At 37.4% G+C, this 16,132-nt stretch overlaps 3 protein-coding genes across 7 annotated transcripts; 2 read left to right on the forward strand and 1 right to left on the reverse strand.

The window, feature by feature from the left end:
* Nucleotides 1-3,615: 3,615 nt before the first annotated feature.
* On the reverse strand, nucleotides 3,616-4,197 carry LOC141700089 (uncharacterized). Its single transcript, XM_074503867.1, has one exon. The coding sequence runs from the start codon at nucleotides 4,195-4,197 to the stop codon at nucleotides 3,616-3,618; it is 582 nt and encodes a 193-aa protein (XP_074359968.1).
* A 5,009-nt stretch (nucleotides 4,198-9,206) lies between these two features.
* On the forward strand, nucleotides 9,207-13,261 carry LOC141708378 (uncharacterized). 5 transcript variants are annotated; one of them, XM_074511985.1, is made up of 6 exons: nucleotides 9,211-9,723; nucleotides 10,494-10,608; nucleotides 10,707-10,788; nucleotides 11,005-11,056; nucleotides 12,631-12,702; nucleotides 12,887-13,091. In XM_074511985.1, the coding sequence occupies exons 1-5, from the start codon at nucleotides 9,355-9,357 to the stop codon at nucleotides 12,691-12,693; spliced, it is 681 nt and encodes a 226-aa protein (XP_074368086.1). In that variant the 5' UTR covers nucleotides 9,211-9,354; the 3' UTR covers nucleotides 12,694-12,702; nucleotides 12,887-13,091. The 5 variants fall into 5 exon arrangements, 3 of the variants coding, with proteins under 3 accessions (XP_074368084.1, XP_074368086.1, XP_074368085.1); XR_012569451.1 differs by adding an exon at nucleotides 13,169-13,261 and having other exon boundaries at nucleotides 9,213-9,723; nucleotides 12,631-13,041; XR_012569452.1 differs by adding an exon at nucleotides 13,169-13,261 and having other exon boundaries at nucleotides 9,213-9,723; nucleotides 12,631-13,037.
* A 778-nt stretch (nucleotides 13,262-14,039) lies between these two features.
* On the forward strand, nucleotides 14,040-14,909 carry LOC141708379 (pathogenesis-related protein PR-4-like). The gene is made up of 2 exons (XM_074511986.1): nucleotides 14,040-14,341; nucleotides 14,497-14,909. The coding sequence occupies exons 1-2, from the start codon at nucleotides 14,078-14,080 to the stop codon at nucleotides 14,665-14,667; spliced, it is 435 nt and encodes a 144-aa protein (XP_074368087.1). The 5' UTR covers nucleotides 14,040-14,077; the 3' UTR covers nucleotides 14,668-14,909.
* Nucleotides 14,910-16,132: the final 1,223 nt, after the last annotated feature.

The raw sequence follows: 16,132 nt of genomic DNA on the forward strand, positions 1-16,132 counted from the left end.
TACCTTGGAGTGAAACTCCTAGAGGACAGGAGTGGACTAAGGAATGGAACTCAGTCAGTTTTATTCCTTCTGAAAAGATTCTTGCTGATCACTTGGCAAAAGCTGATGAGATGTTAGTTAATGATGATTTCAAAACACAGCTGAGAGTTACTGCTTTGAGTACTAGACATCTTCAAGGTCAACACTCAACAACTCATGTCGAGGTGCATAAAATTCAAGAAGCTTTACTCAAGCAAAAAACAACTATGAAACTTGAAAAGAAAAACTTTTTTAAACCTACCTTTGACAGAGTTGCCTACATTGAGAAAACCCAAGAGAAGCAACAATCTCAGATTGATGAAATTTTGAAAAATCAAGCTTCTCAGCAATCTCAACTCAATGAAATCCAATCCTCAGTAAAATTGCTTGTCTCTCTTCTTTTACCTGCTGATGCCAAAAAGGGGGAGAAAGTAATTAAGTTCAAATGCAAACCTATCAAGACACTGAAGGGAAAAGATGATGGAAAAGATGACCCGGGAAACTCTGGAATGGGTGGAGGTCATGGTCAAGGTAGAGGTCTCTCATCAAGAAGAGCTGGAACTACAAGCCATAGAACAAGTTCTGATATTGGGAGAAGAATAACTTCTGATACTGGTAAAAGGATAAGTTTTGATGAACTTTTGGATCTTGATGAAGAAATTTCAAGACAGTTATTTCTGAAAGAAAATCCAGGAATGGACTTTGAGAGTCTAATGGAAGAAGAAGCTAGACTTAAGTCAGAAAAAGTCAACTCCAAATCTGAAGCTTCTGTTGGTAAAAAGAAACTTCCTACGGCTAAAGGCATTGTGATAAAATAAAGGACAAATCATGTGGCAACCAAGGCCAAATCACAATTGCAGATAGATCCAAGGTCCAAGGGAAAAGAAAAAGTTGGTGAACCTATAAAGGTTTATGTGCCTCTATGGATGAAGAAATTTCTGTTAAAGATACTGATCTTACTCTAACTTCAAGGAAGATTTCTAAGACAACCTCTGACATGGATCAAGTTGTTCAGAGTCAAGATATAGTTAGTTCTGATATAACAATGAAGCAAGAAACCTCTGACATGGCTCAAGTTGACTTGATATCAGAAGATAAGTCAAAGGAAACCTCTGACATTGCTCATGTTAAATCCTCAAAGTTACTCCTACCAGGAGTCACTAAAGCCAAACAGACTCAACCTTTGAAGACTGCAGCAAGTGGTTTTGAAGCAAGAGTGGTTACTGGAAAGGAAGCAAGAGATAAATCTGGATTGGGTAGTGTTGATGAAAGAAGAGTGCATAACACAACCAATGATCCAACTTCCTTAAGTGAACCAGGTGTTGGAGCAACTCCTGAAAGATTGAATCAACTAGAATCTATACAGATGGTCTATCATACCTTCTTGAAAGAACACATCTTGTTATATTTCATGACAGATGGTAGGGTTTACCATATAAGGGAAAATGTTATACCACTGAAGTATTTTGAAGAACTAGAACATGTTTAATTCTTACTTCAAGTAAATGACAGAATAACAGAAAGTGATGCAAACTATTTGAAGACTCAAATTCAGAGACAGAAAAGGCTTTATTCTGTAAAGTCTGACAGCACATACTGTCCAAAGTACAGAGATCACAATGGTGATATTGTTGATATGAAGCCTAATACTGCACAGATCAGAACATATCTTGGTATTAAGGGACTTGAATTCAATCTAGAGTCTGACAAAGCTTATGTCATAAGACTAGATCAGGAGTTGAGAAAAGCAAAAATTAATGATCTCAGATATGCTATTTTCCAAACTGGTGAAGATACTGCAGAACTCAAAGATGCTAAAAGGAGGATGATTGATGAACTTAGATATGCTGAGAGATGTTTGTTAAAGAACTATCTCAGAACAACTCCTGACATCAAATAGATCAGAAAGTGAAGCCAAGTCAAGATCTACAACTGCTCAAATTCTGATATGTATACAGACTGAAGTTGTTATCAGAAGTTAAAGTTGGTAAAGCTTTAAGGACTGTAAGTTGTAGTTAATTTCTCATGCATTTGTACTTAATATTTTTGACATCATCAAATATCTGTTAAACTTGTATATTATGCTAATTTACAAGTTGGGGGAGATTGTTAGATATATTTGATAATGTCATGTCTAATATGATTTATGTTTAGTTTTCAGATCCTACTTAAACAGGACAAATCAGTACTTAACTGAAATCAACACTTATACTGAAGTCAGAACTTAAGTGATCAGTACTTAAGATTCAGGAGATATTTATCAAGAGATAATATCAGGACTTAAAATAAACTTTCAGATAAGGAAGGCGGCTGATTGAAAGGAAAGAAGATCAAGACAAACGTAAGAAGAGATATGCATGAAGAAGGAATTCTGTTAAGAATGGAATACTTGGAAGAAAAGATAACTGATTGATATATTTTAGGAAGCAGAATTATATTCCATATCAATTAGCGATTATCTTGTAACTGTGTAGTATATAAACACAGACATAGTACTATAAGTGTTATCATTATCGAGAATATTATTCATTGTAACCCTAGCAGCTCTCGTGATATTTGTTCATCACTGAGAGAGGACAGTTCCATATTGTAACAGAGTTTATTGCATTGAATAAAGTCTGTTTTCTGTTACTTGTGTTATTTGAATTCGATTTGATTGTGCTATACACTGTATTCAACCCCCTTCTACAGTGTGTGTGACCTAACAAAAAGAGTTTTAAAAGAAAGTGAAAAATTATTGGTGGAATTTGGATTTCTTATTTCTAGAACTGTAACCTTAAAAGATCTTGGATTAGTTTGGGGTCATAAGTGATAAATGTCTTCCGCTAGCATTTGTTTATTGATTAAACAGGTTGATTTGGATTGAGGTTTCATAGTGACGACCAAATCCTCTGACCCCGGATTTAGGGGCGTTACACATCATGTAGGACCATAACACATTCGGGAGTTCATCAACCCAGCAACGGAGGATTTCTTCAATTCTTTTCTTTAATCCTTGTAGAATGGTTCTATTCATTACTTCTGCGAGCCCATTGGCCTGTGGGTATGCAACTGAGGCCTTGATGTGCTGGATTTTTAACTCTTCTAAAGCTTTCTCAAACTACACCCCCACAAATTGCGTGCCATTATCTGAAACTAAAATCCTTGAAATTCCAAAGCGAAATACCACATATTCCATAAAAAAACTCAATCATTTCTTTCTCTCTGATCTTGGAAAGGGGCTTTTCCTCGACCCACTTTGTTGCGTAATTCACTGCGACCATGATATATTGGCACTGGTTTTTGGACTTTGGAAAGGACCCTACGATATCTATCCCCCACTGGAAAAAAGGGCATGGAGTGAGTATCAAGTTGAGTTCAGTTGTGGGTCGATGGCTTACGTTTCCATGTAGTTGACATGTTTGGCATTTTCTGACATATTCCTCACAATCTTTACAAATTGTGGGCCAATACAGTCCTTGTCTGATGATCTTAAGGGCTAGGTTATTTGCCCAAAGTGTTCACCACAGATACCCATGTGTACTTCGACCTCGCTTGGTGAGCTTCCTCCGAGGTCAAACAACGGAGCAGCGGTTCATATAGAACGCGTCGATATAGTTATGAGCCGATAACACAGTAGTATCTTGCCTTAAACATGAGTGAGTGAGCCTCGGTTTTTCCCTCGGGGAGTTTTTTATCGATGATATAATCGAGGAATGGCCTTCTCCAGTCGGGACTATCCTGGATCTGATTAACAGATAATTCATCGATGGCAGGGGTTGTTAAGACGTCGACATATACCGAATCAGGATTGATAGGCAAACTGGAGGATGCTAATTTGGCAAGGGAATATGCCCATTGGTTTTCTTCTCTATCAACATTCGAGAGTTTCCACGAAGGGAATTTCTTAAGTAGCTCTTGAGTTCGTGCAAGGTATTGAGCCATTCTTTCACTGTGTGCCTTGAACTCCCCGCTTATTTGTTTATAGACTAGCTGTGAATCTCCGAATATGTCAATAATCTCGGCCTCGAGGTCCGCTGCCAGTTTTAAGCCGGCGATAAGTGCCTCGTATTCGGCAACATTGTCTGTAGCTGGGAACTCGAATTTTAGAGCTTGTTGGATCTTGAATCCCTCCCGGCTGATCAAGATAATTCCTGCTCCTCCTGAGTCAGCGGTCAGGATCCGTCGACAAACAACCATGGTCTTAAATGATTTTCGTTGGGGTTTTGAGCTTTGGATTTGAATTAACATTCGGCTTCAAAATCCGAAAGTACTTGGGCTTTGATCGCGGTTTGAGGTTTATAATCGATGTAGAATTGACTTAGCTCGATGGTCCACGTAGCGAGTCTGCCTGTTATGTCAGGCTTGTGTAGGATCCTCTTCAGAGGTTGATTCGTGAGCACATGAATCTCCCTCGCTTGGAAGTAGTGTCGCAATTTTTGGCTGGCGACCACTAGGGCATAGACTAGTTTCTCTAATTGTGGATATCTAAGCTCCGCATCCCAAAGTGAGTGACTAATGTAGTACACCGGGATTTCTTTTCCATCATCGACCCGAACTAGTACTGCCGTGACTGTTTCATCGAAGGCTGAGAGATATACCCGCAATGGCTCGCTTGGTAATGGCCGAGTGAGGATGGGTGGATTTGTTAGGAATGCTTTTAACTTAGAGAAGTTCTTTTCACATTCATCATTCCATTCGAAGTGCGAGGATTTGGAAGCTTTTTTTATTGCTGAAAAAAAGGGGAGGCATCTTTTTGACAACTGGGAAATAAACCTTCGAAGTGCGGCGATGCAACCAGTTAGTTTTTGTAAATCCTTAACAGATTTTGGTTTCTCCATTTTCAAGATTGCTTTTGTCTGAGATGGATCTGCTTCGATACCTCTTTGGGTAACTAAAAAACCAAGGAATTTCCCCGTGGTAAGACCGAACGAGCACTTGGATGGGTTTAACCGCATATTGTTTTTTCTTGCATTTTCAAATGTTCCGCGAAGATCGAACACATGGTCGGAGGAAAGCTTCGACTTTGTAATCATGTCATCGACATATATCAGCATATTTCTCTCGATCTGTGAGGTGAATATTTTATCCATCATCTGTTGAAAAGTGGCCCCTGCATTGATTAAACCGAAAGGCATCACTCGGTAATCGAAGACTCCCCGGTGTGTGATGAATGCAGTCTACTGCCAATCTTGGGAGTCCATTTTAATCTGGTTGTACCCTGAAAAGGCATCCATAAAAGAGAGGAGCTCATTTCCCGTTATCGCATCAATGAGTTGGTCGATGTTTGGCAGTGGGTAAAAGTTTTTAGGGCAAGCCTTATTCACATCCGAGTAATCAATGTACATTCTCCACTTCCCGTTACTTTTCTTGACCAGGACTACATTCGAGATCCATGTGGGGAATTGCACCAATTCAATAAAACCGGCCTCGATAACCTGTCAATCTCTTAGTCGATGGTTGCTCTTTTCTCGGCATAGAATGTTCGGTGCTTCTGCCTTACTGGCCTGATGTTTTTGCTGATGTGTAAAGAGTGTCGAGCGACGACTTCCGGAATCCCCATCATGTCTTTGGGATCCCAGGCGAAAATGTCAGAGAATTCACGAATAAGGCTCGTGATATCTTTCTTTAACAGTTTAGGGAGATTCTTGCCAATTCTTGTAGTTTTCTCAGGATTTTCCTCAACTACCTCAATTTCTTCGGTTTCTTCGACAGGAGAGCAAGAGTTGCTGGTGGGTGGGTCGATGAGCGCTCTGGGTCGATGTCGAGCACTTGATTGACCTCAAGTTCTTCGTCTGACTTCTTCCTTGGAGATACCGTGGTTAAGTAGCACTGTCTTGCTGTCGCCTGGTCACCGGTCATTTCTCCTATACCGAAGTCTGTGGGGAATTTCATTTTCAAATGGGAGATGGAAGTTATAGCTCGGAGTGCGGTGATCGTTGTTCGCCCCAATATGGCGTTGAAACTAGAGGAAAACACTAATCACATAAAACTTGACCATCTTTCAAACTTGACACGGCGGAGAACCAAAAAGCACCGGCATGTCGATAGTTCCTACCACGTGAACCTCATTCCCCGTGAAACTATACAACGGTGTTCGAGAGTTCTCAAGTCTTCGATCCTCGATATCCATTCTGGAGAAAGCATGATGATACAAGACATCGACGGAGCTGCCATTGTCAACTAGCATTTTCTTAACTGTGTTATTTCCCACACGCGTGGTAATGACAAGGGCGTCTTGATGGCCTTCGATGAGACCAGGATGGTAATCGTCGTCAGAGAAAGAGATGACCGGGGAGGGATTTGCTCGAGGGCGTTTAGCTGTCGAGGGATTTACATTAAAAACTTCTCGAGCATAAAGCTTGCGAGAGTTGTGAGAGAGGCCCCCGGCGGCTATACCGCAAAAGATGACATCGATGACCCGGTCTTCCTCATCTCGATGATGGCGTCTGGGCGCATTATCTTATTGCACATAGTGGACAAGTTGTCCCCGGCGAATCTTTCCTTCAATGAGGATGCTGAGTTGAAAGCATTGTTCTGTTGTATGGCCGGTGTCTTCATGATAATCACAATATCTGAAGCTTGGGGGTCTGTCCGGTTTAATGGGTCTCGGAGGACGGTAATCTGGTTCCGTTTTTAATATCGCTAAAATTGTCGCCTTCTCGGTATTGAGTTTAGTAAATTCTTTCTCAGGTCGATTACGGGGCTGCCAATCCCTTTCTCTTCTATCCCTCAAGGGGTGGTCAACTGAACGCGATGGTGGTTATTGGCGACGCTCTCGGCGCCTTTCGCGCGCGGGCGATCGTGGACTATAGCTACGGTGCCGTTCATATCTTGACACACGCCGAGGAGATTGGATGCAGCTTACTGCTTCTTGGAGCATCATGCGATGTTCTATAATCTGTAATGTGGTTTGAAGGGTTTTTGGCCTTTTATCAAAAATTTCTTCTAGGAGTATCCTGTGTCTAGATTTATCAATGCCCGCTGTCAGGAAATTGAGGCCATCTGCTCTATCAAATCTGGAATTTCCGCTATCTCCTCTCTGAATCAAGTTAAGGAACCTCGAAGGCTCTCCCCGGAGCGTTGGTGTATTGTCATCAAGGACGCTGTGACTTTGATTCCTTTGTAGTTATTGGAGAATCGAGCTTGGAACTTGCTCTTTAGAGTTGTCCATGAGTCGATTGACCGGGGGTAGATTGTTGTACCATCGAAGGGCTGTGCCCTGGAGGCAAGTGGAGAAAAACTGACAACGGGCGATCTCTGAGTGGCCGAAGAAGGCCATGCGGCCGTCAAAAGTGTTGAGAAATTCTAATGGGTTAGAAGATCCGTCGAAATTATCGAGGGCAGGAGTTTTCAGCGTCCTGTCGATGTGTGCTTTCTCGAGGACCAACGACAAGGGACTCTCGGAGACAGTTTCGAATCCTGATTGATTGCGCATAATGGTTCGCATTAGAGCTATTTTCTCCTTAATTTTAGCAAATTCCTCATGGGAGATGGATTCTGTGGATTCGGTTCGCTGAGAGACGTCGGCATACGATACTGTGCACTGTCGACGCTCGCGCGGCTGTGAGTATATTGACTCTACTGATGGTTCATATTCATATTCAGCGTCCTCATCTTCGTCGTAAAGTTCATTGTCTTGTCCCTGGTTCTGAATCGACGCTTGCTGGAGCTCTCGGCGGAGACGATGAATTTCACGCTGCCGCTCAAGCTTGGCTTGGAGCATTCGAGTCTCACGTTCTAAGAGCTCAAGCTCTTCATCTGAGTAAGACAGATCTTCCATGTCCTCCTTGTTTTGAGCTTTTAACTTTTCTCTCTTTTCGAGGTGAAGTCGCATGTCACTTGAAAGAACTTTTTTGCCTTTGGATGTATGGATCCTTAAACGCTGATCTGGTTTGAACTTTCTCTTCTTGTCTCGTTGATCTACATTTGTTAAGTTCGTCGGCTAGTCATAGGATGCTACCTCCGGTGGAGTAAATAAACATTTCGGTTTCAACGTCGATTGTTTGGGCGGTTCTTGACCACCGTGGGTCGAGGGGTCGACGGCAATTTCTGCCGTCAACTCCTTAGCCTGAGTTGGTCCGGCTGTTCCCGGATCAATTTCTTCCACAATCATATTTCAGTTGGATCTGTAGAGTAAAGCTCCTCTATTGCCAAATGATATGCCTTAATATTATTAATAACTAAGACTAATATTTAAAGAGGTGCTTTCTTTATTTAATTTGCCAACCTCTCTAAATGAGGTTGGTCCTTTGTATTTATAGGTAGTCTCAAATGGGCTCTCTCTTACAAATGGGCCTCTTGGACCATTATATTAATTGTTACATTATTTGCTATCACTAGATTTTCTTGGACTTCGTCTTCTTTGAGCCCATGGTCCAATAATAATATCATCTCCCTAACTTAAATTTGAAGTTTAGAAAGCTCATAGATCAGGTTCGCAAAAATATAAGCCAACACAATTCGGTAATTAAAATAATTAACTTTTCATGGGTTCTCTTTGCTGCTTTGTGATTCTTGCAGTCTGGACCACGCCTTCTTTTGGGCTTTTCTCCAATAACGACTGTATGATATATCGAGAACATGAGCTCTTTCATTCTCAAGATTTAAAGCAAAAATAATACTACTTATATTTAGTCTTAACTAGTCTCTTACCTTACATGTCACAGCGCCGCAGATATATCATGACGTCATTTAGCCGGACATGCATTTTCATGATTCGGTATACCTTTTTACTAATTTTTTTTATTTTTTATTAATTATTTTAATATTAGAAATATTCAAAAATAACAAATATAATTTTAAAATATTTACATATATTTTAATATCTAAAAAATACTAATTTAAATAAGTATTATGATGGTATTTGATTGTTACCGTTAACTAACTTTAATTTTATATTTAAATTCACTGTATATTAGTATAATAATTATTTATTATATTTTATTATATTTAATTGATAAATGACATGTCATTCTTTTGGCAGGCACTAGTTACAAAATAATTCTATTTTCCCTGCCCTGTCAATCCATTTTAGTAGTTATTTTTGGAAAATTAGTGTAATAAAGTAACATTGGAAATTTGATAAAAAAATGGAGTAATTTTAAAATTTATTCATTAATTTGTATCAAATATATATGGATATACAACTACAATGGAATAAAAAAATTAGAGTAATTTGTTGAAATTTAGTGATTCTCCTTTGCAAAAATTTACTAGAAAAAGTTAAGTTTTTATTTAGACTACATGATCCAGAGCCATTGAGATGTGCGAGGAGAGGCGTAAGATTTAGCTTGACTTCATTCACACACACAAAGAAGATACTAGTAGTGTATTAAACAAGTAGTGGATCACAAAATGGTGGCCACAGCCATTTGTTCAGTGTCACCATTTCCCAAACTCGAGAATTTTCACTACTCTGATTCAAACCCAGTAATTAAAAAATTTCAAAATAAATGCTATTCTGATCACACCAAAATTACAAGCACAACAAGGAAAACATGGAACTGGGTGTTAAAAAGCAGCAGCAGCAGCAGCAGCAGCGATAGTATAGCAAGCGTTGTTGCAACATCAGAACTGAAGTTGGAGTTGGAATCAGCTGCGAATGTTGTGAGGAAGTTTTACGGAGGAATCAACGGTCGTGATTTGGCTTCTGTTGAAGCTCTCATTGCTAATGATTGTGTTTATGAGGATCTTATCTTCCCTCACCCTTTCGTTGGTCGTAAGGTATTTTCTTATTTACCCTGCCTTTTTCATCCCCCTTTTTCTTATTTAATGTTTTTGTGTTTCATAAATCATAAATCATAAATCATAAATCATAATAGAGTGTGTGTTTATGTACTGCTTGATCACTTACAAAATAATTTAGCCTACAAATTTCGAATGATTTGTATCAGCTGCCCATTTATGTTTACTGCTCGGGATGTACATGATTTTAATTTTAAATGATTTTTTCGAATTTAAATAAATTAGGCTTATATCAAGTGTTTTTTTAATACTTTTTAGAAATATCTCATAAATTCATGAAAGTTTAAAGAATTGGTGCATATATATGTCCACTTTATACACTACCAGCAGAATCCATAAATTATTATCAATCCATTAAAATTTAATCAAATCTTCTTCTTTTTTTGTTTACAATTGTATGAATTAGGCACCAGTAGGTTTGTGCTCAATGAGTTGATAGATATGTTATAGACGGAGAAAGGAAAAAACCATAGTCAAAAGGACAAACGATAACTAGTCTAGTAGAATGTCTAATCCTATGATCGACATTCTGTTATACTATATTCATCTTGAAGCGATTTTAAATAATGTCAAGAAATTTAGGCCTGCCAATGATGGTCACCCAAAACCAAGACAAGCGGAAACATAGTAATAAAGTTTGCAGTAATAAAAATTAGCAGAAAAAAGTTTGCAGTAATAATATTAGATATATGTGTAGTGTTCCAAGGACTTTCAAATTCTAATATATAAAATTTAAATTATTATTGCAGGCTATCCTTGAATTTTTCGAAAAGTTCAACGATTCTATCAATGAGGATCTTCAGTTTGTTATTGATGATATATCTACAGAGGATAGTATAGCTGTTGGGGTTACTTGGCACCTAGGTATGTTAATGAAGACCGTGATGTACAGTTAAAATAACAATAGCAGTTAGTTGCTTATTGTATCTCTACATTTCACTAACATAGTCCCATCAAAACAGAATGGAAGGGGAAGCCTTTTCCTTTCAGCAAGGGATGCAGTTTTTATAAGTTAAAGGTTGTGAATGGTCAAAGAAAGATAATGTGAGTTGATGTTTTTTTACATTTTAATGTTCTATGAGATTGTTATATGCAGTGCATAACATGTTATTAAGCATCTTGGTTACAGAAAATCTGAAAATGATGGCCAATCTATTTACAAGGATGTAATAAATATTAAAGTTCTTGTCATTTTATGTCAAAGATCTTCCAGATATATATCGTTTGTTAATGACAACTATCTCAAATCTTGTAAAACAGTTATGGAAGAGACAGCGTTGAACCTGCTATTAAGCCCGGAGAAACAGCTCTGGTATGTCTCCTGATTTTTTATTCAAGGATGATGTTATGGTCATATAGACAAATGAAATACATAAACAAATTTCCACAATAAAGTATGAGAGGTTCATGTCTAGCTATAAGCATTTTCTTACATATCTAGAGCAAGGGTACATTCATTTGTGTGTTGTTTCAGTGTTCATTTTCTTTACCAATTAACTGCACTTCTCCATGTTTGTTTTATGGATTTATAATCCCGGGATAATAATCCGGGGATAACTAATCCCATCAAAATTAGTACTATGGATTAAATAATCCTATTCTAAATTTGTTTGGAAGGATTAAGTGTAGGATTGGAATATAATCATTTAAAATTTTATCCTATGTTTATTTTGATGGATAGTACTTGGGATTGGAATATTATTCTTTAAATTTTCCAATCCTATGTTTGTTTCACATGGGATAACAATGAGTGGATTACAATCCTTTAAAAAATGAGTGGATAAAACAATACCTCCTCCCACCAAGTATTAGACGGAATTATAGTCCTATCCTCTACACCAACAAAACAAACATGGGATAGGATAATTTAAAAGATTATAATTCTTGGATAACTCTTCACTAATTTTTTACAAAACAAACGTGAGATTGGAAAATTTAAAGGATTATAATCCTATCCCTTACTTCATACCATTAAACAAACATGGCCCTTGGGATTAAGTTCTGTCAGTCGCCTACCATATATATACTACAATAAACAATATATCTGAACTTGGCATGAATGCCATCAGTTGATTGAGCCCTGCCATCAGCCCCTAATAAAAATAACGTTAAGTATGGGTACGTCAGGACTGGTGTTATTTTCCTTTCTTATGGACGACAGCAGATTAGTTAACATTGATTTACCCCAAGAAAGACATAGGTTTCATGAAGGAGACAACCAACAAGATATTATGATCAGAAACTAAATAAATAACATATGAATGTTCTTCTTCAGTAAGAAATTAGAATTTCCCTGCGATGAGCCACCTCAATGGGAGCTTCTAGTGCTCATTCGCACCTAATAGAAGTACTTAATTCAAACTCTAACCTTTTAAAGCTATGCTTGTTTAAGGGGATAATAGACTATAAATAGTCTTAAGGATTATAATCCGAGGATAATTACTCCCATCACAATAAAGAGTAAGATTAATTTAGTCCCCTCTAATACTTTGGTTAGAGGAGGCATTATTTAATACCTTAAGAAAAGTCATTTTCTAATCCCTTCTAAATCCTGAACTATAATTCCAAGTAAGTTTTTGCAAGGATTATAGTTCAGTTACAATCTTAATACCTTGGAACATGTAAAGACTTGGTGTCCGTTTCATTCTGCAGAAACTGAAATACTCAAAGATCTCTGAGATCCTCATCTTTTTTATTGTGTATGCATGTAGCATTATACATTAAGGATGTCATTAGTGGGATGGTATATAATGATGTGGGAACAATGGGGAGCTAAAACTACTTTTTGATATTTATGGGCAGGATATGTTCATTTTTCTCAAGTCTCTTCCACCTGGATATTTTTTGATCCAACAAAATGCAAACTAAGTCCTTCATGAATAACAGGTTGCTATCAGAGGAGTTACCTGGCTGCTGCAGAAATTTCCACAGTTAGCTGAACGATTTTAAGTGAAGCAGGTAATGAGCACTGTATTTACATTTGAAGAATCTATCCCGGTGGTCATTGTGGCGACTGGAAAAATATACGAAGTTTGACAACTATGTTAACTGTCTTATTTGCACGAGTATAATGTGTTGTAAGAGCATCCAACAGGGGTAGCCGAAATTGATGTGACATTACATTCTTGGTTGTTGCCTGTAGGAGTTGATAGATGGAGTGGAGTTGCTAGGTTGCCAAAAATTGGCAAGGCAACTTCTGAAACTGTTAAAATGCATATGTAAGTACAAAAATGATAATGGAGTGGAGTTGCTAGGTTGCCAAAAATTGGAAGTCAACTTCTGAAAATATATATGCAAGTACGAAAATGATAATATCTTGAATACTTATTTAGTTATTTGAAATTACATATATTTAGCATATGCATTTGCTATTGAAGTATTTGTCCAAGGTTATTATCAACTAACTATGTAATTTCTGCTACAGGGCAAATACAGTTGAAACAGAGCTGCAAATTTCAAATTTTTATGTATTCTTTTTTTAACACTAGAATCATTCTATATATTAGCAAATTTTCAATATTTACATTCCTGTTCTCTTGGATAGTACCTTAACGGCCTTAACTTTTGGTTAAAGTAATTTTTTTAAAAAAATAAATAAAAATCATATATACAAATAATTATCATTTCAAATGCTGTCATTAAAAATGATCTCATGGGGAATTCAGAAATTTCAACAACATGTATCCTGATTGACCCGAAAGCTTAGCTTGCGTAGTCACAACAAAGTTAACAACAATCTTGTTTTCAACAACACAAACGTGTGCCATGAAACCAAACACTTGTGTGGAGTAAAATTGTCTATTTTCTCCGTCACATGGGTGACGTTTCTTTAAAGGAACCATGCTTGGAATAAGGTTTCCTGAGGCTAATAACCCAAAGAATTAATAACAATATTATTGTGATGAAAATATTTATTTTTTTTACGAAACAGACAAATCTCCATTCTCCAATACGGTTAGCAAAAGCCAAAATTCACTCCTTTTTAGTACATGGTTGGGGAAATGGAACCCCCAAGAGCTCCCTTGCACATTCAAAGAACCGGCTGATGTGGGTTAATAATGAGCCTTAGTTTTCCTGCTAACAGAAGAAACTTCAAACATCGTGTTCTTGACTGACTTCAACAAAATATCAGGAGATTTTAGTTGGGGGTAAAATGCAAAACTTAATCTCATCACAATCCTAGGAAAATTTGTACACGGCTGCTGCTGGACCAACACTTTCCTTCTAGATGTATAACTCTTAAACTTTTATGACCCTACAATACATATGTTTGTTGTTTGCCCTATAAAAGGAACATGAACCATAACAAATCTTTACATAAAAACTAAACAAAATGAAGAGGGAAAGCTACTTTGCAGTTCTCTTGTTGATTTGCCTTGTAGTAATTAAAGCTGCAGCTCAACAAGCAAGCAATGTGAGAGCCACTTTCCACCTGTACGAACCCGAAAAAATTGGCTGGAATTACCTTACTGCTAGCGTGTATTGCGCAACCTGGGATGCCGATAAGCCCCTTGCTTTCAGGCAAAAGTATGGCTGGACTGCCTTCTGTGGCCCTGTCGGTCCTCGCGGCCAGGAATCCTGTGGCAAGTGCTTACGGGTAAAGACTCTCCATTAACATTTTTTAATTTTTTGTTGATACCACATTTTCGAGTTATCTCTGCGTAATCTCTACACAATTTATCATCTTGCACCATAACTTTTGTCTTCATATCGCATTAGGAATTTACGTAAACGTTGGAATGCATCCTGCAGGTTACGAATACCAGGACAAATGCTCAACAAATTGTTAGAATCGTAGATCAGTGCAGCAATGGTGGCCTAGATTTGGACGTTGGGGTGTTCAGGCAATTGGATACCGATGGATTTGGCATGCAACAGGGCAATATGATTGTAAACTACGAGTTTGTCAACTGCGGAGATTGATTAATTATTTTATGAAAAGTGCTAGATATATACACTACTACTCTACGAAAGTATAATATACATAAATAAATGTGGATGTATCCTGGACGGAGGACTAAATAAAGAAATATTCTGCCACACACACATGTATTACTCTCGATCTCAATATAAAAAAATTATGTGCAATTTATCAATGCAGTATATGAGTAAATTGCACTTGCATAATGAAATTCCTTGTAATCTCAAAATGCCTGTTTTTGTAATTACTTGTGCTAAATTGTCTGTTTTGTAATTTTTTTTCTTACTAGAGTTTACGTCAAGATAATTAGGCATATTTAAGTAGCACAACTAGTACAAGTTCTCGTACCAAAAATTTAAGAACTCTTGTGTAATTAGGTGTTAGGAATATGGTGTGTATTTGATGATAAGTTAAACAAAACATTTTAGTAGATTTAACTTAGTGAATTTTGTAGCACCCGACGGATGATCAATTATAGTCCCGGCGGATGATTCAATATAGTCCCGACGGATGACTAATTGATATTCATCGGGTTAGTAGCTTATGTAACAATAAGTAATGTAACACATTCCTTGCAAATAACTTTGTATAGATTCTGTAGTAGCTTATGAATCATATAGACTTCTAGTAGATGTGCTGAATAGGTTGATTAAATGTAAATATAAGATGTCTTGTAATTCTGCACAAATGAAATAGAGTTAGGTGATAAATGGCTACCCGAAAGATGATCAACAAAGCTACCCGACGGATGATCAACAAGGTTACCCGACGGATAACAAGCATGTACCCGACGGATGATCAATTCAAATATCTGTTGATAGTGACAACACAGTCACATGCGTCGAGTGTTTGCAAAAGGAATGTGACAGCCTGTTTAGCAGAGTTTTGAGAACAAAGAATCATTACCATTTCCATGAAAGTTATGAAGATTTTCAAAGATGTTGGAATAGAGTAGTGAAGTAACATGGAGTTAGACTTGATAGGTTTTGTTTTATTATCTTGTCTAATTCTATGTAAACTTGGTGATATATAAACCAAGTGTAGCAAGTAGAACAACAACAACAACAACAATAGACTAAGCAAAACACATTTTTCAGAGAAACATTGTAAACTGTATCCTGTAGCATTTCTCTGCAAGTTTAGTTGTTCACTTGTAAAGCGGCTGTGAGTTATTCAAGCTGCACATGGTTCTCATGATATATATATATATATATATATATATCTGGTGGATATATTCAAATCCACCAGAAAGTTTTAAATACTTGAGTTTTTATTACTTTATGGTTTATTTACTCTGTATTCCGCACTTTGCAAATCAAACAGTTAGATATAAATTGAGTTAGAACCATTTTTCATAAATCTCAAAAAGAAGTCAGAATTACATTCAACCCCCCCTCTGTAATTCTTGTTGTATTGTTAGAGAATAACAATTGGTATCAGAGCAAGCTCTTGAAGTATAAAGAGTTT

Source organism: Apium graveolens, chromosome 2 (assembly GCF_009905375.1).
Source record: "Apium graveolens cultivar Ventura chromosome 2, ASM990537v1, whole genome shotgun sequence".
Taxonomy (NCBI): domain Eukaryota; kingdom Viridiplantae; phylum Streptophyta; class Magnoliopsida; order Apiales; family Apiaceae; genus Apium; species Apium graveolens.

Excerpts from the sequence above, each read along its gene's own strand:
- LOC141700089 (XM_074503867.1), bottom strand. The coding sequence starts at position 4,197 with ATGGTTGTTTGTCGACGGATCCTGACCGCTGACTCAGGAGGAGCAGGA.
- LOC141708378 (XM_074511983.1), top strand. The coding sequence starts at position 9,355 with ATGGTGGCCACAGCCATTTGTTCAGTGTCACCATTTCCCAAACTCGAG. Across the intron at positions 9,724-10,493 it reads ACCCTTTCGTTGGTCGTAAG|GCTATCCTTGAATTTTTCGA; the intron begins GTATTTTCTTAT and ends TTATTATTGCAG. Across the intron at positions 10,789-11,004 it reads AATGGTCAAAGAAAGATAAT|TTATGGAAGAGACAGCGTTG; the intron begins GTGAGTTGATGT and ends CTTGTAAAACAG.
- LOC141708379 (XM_074511986.1), top strand. The coding sequence starts at position 14,078 with ATGAAGAGGGAAAGCTACTTTGCAGTTCTCTTGTTGATTTGCCTTGTA. Across the intron at positions 14,342-14,496 it reads CCTGTGGCAAGTGCTTACGG|GTTACGAATACCAGGACAAA; the intron begins GTAAAGACTCTC and ends TGCATCCTGCAG.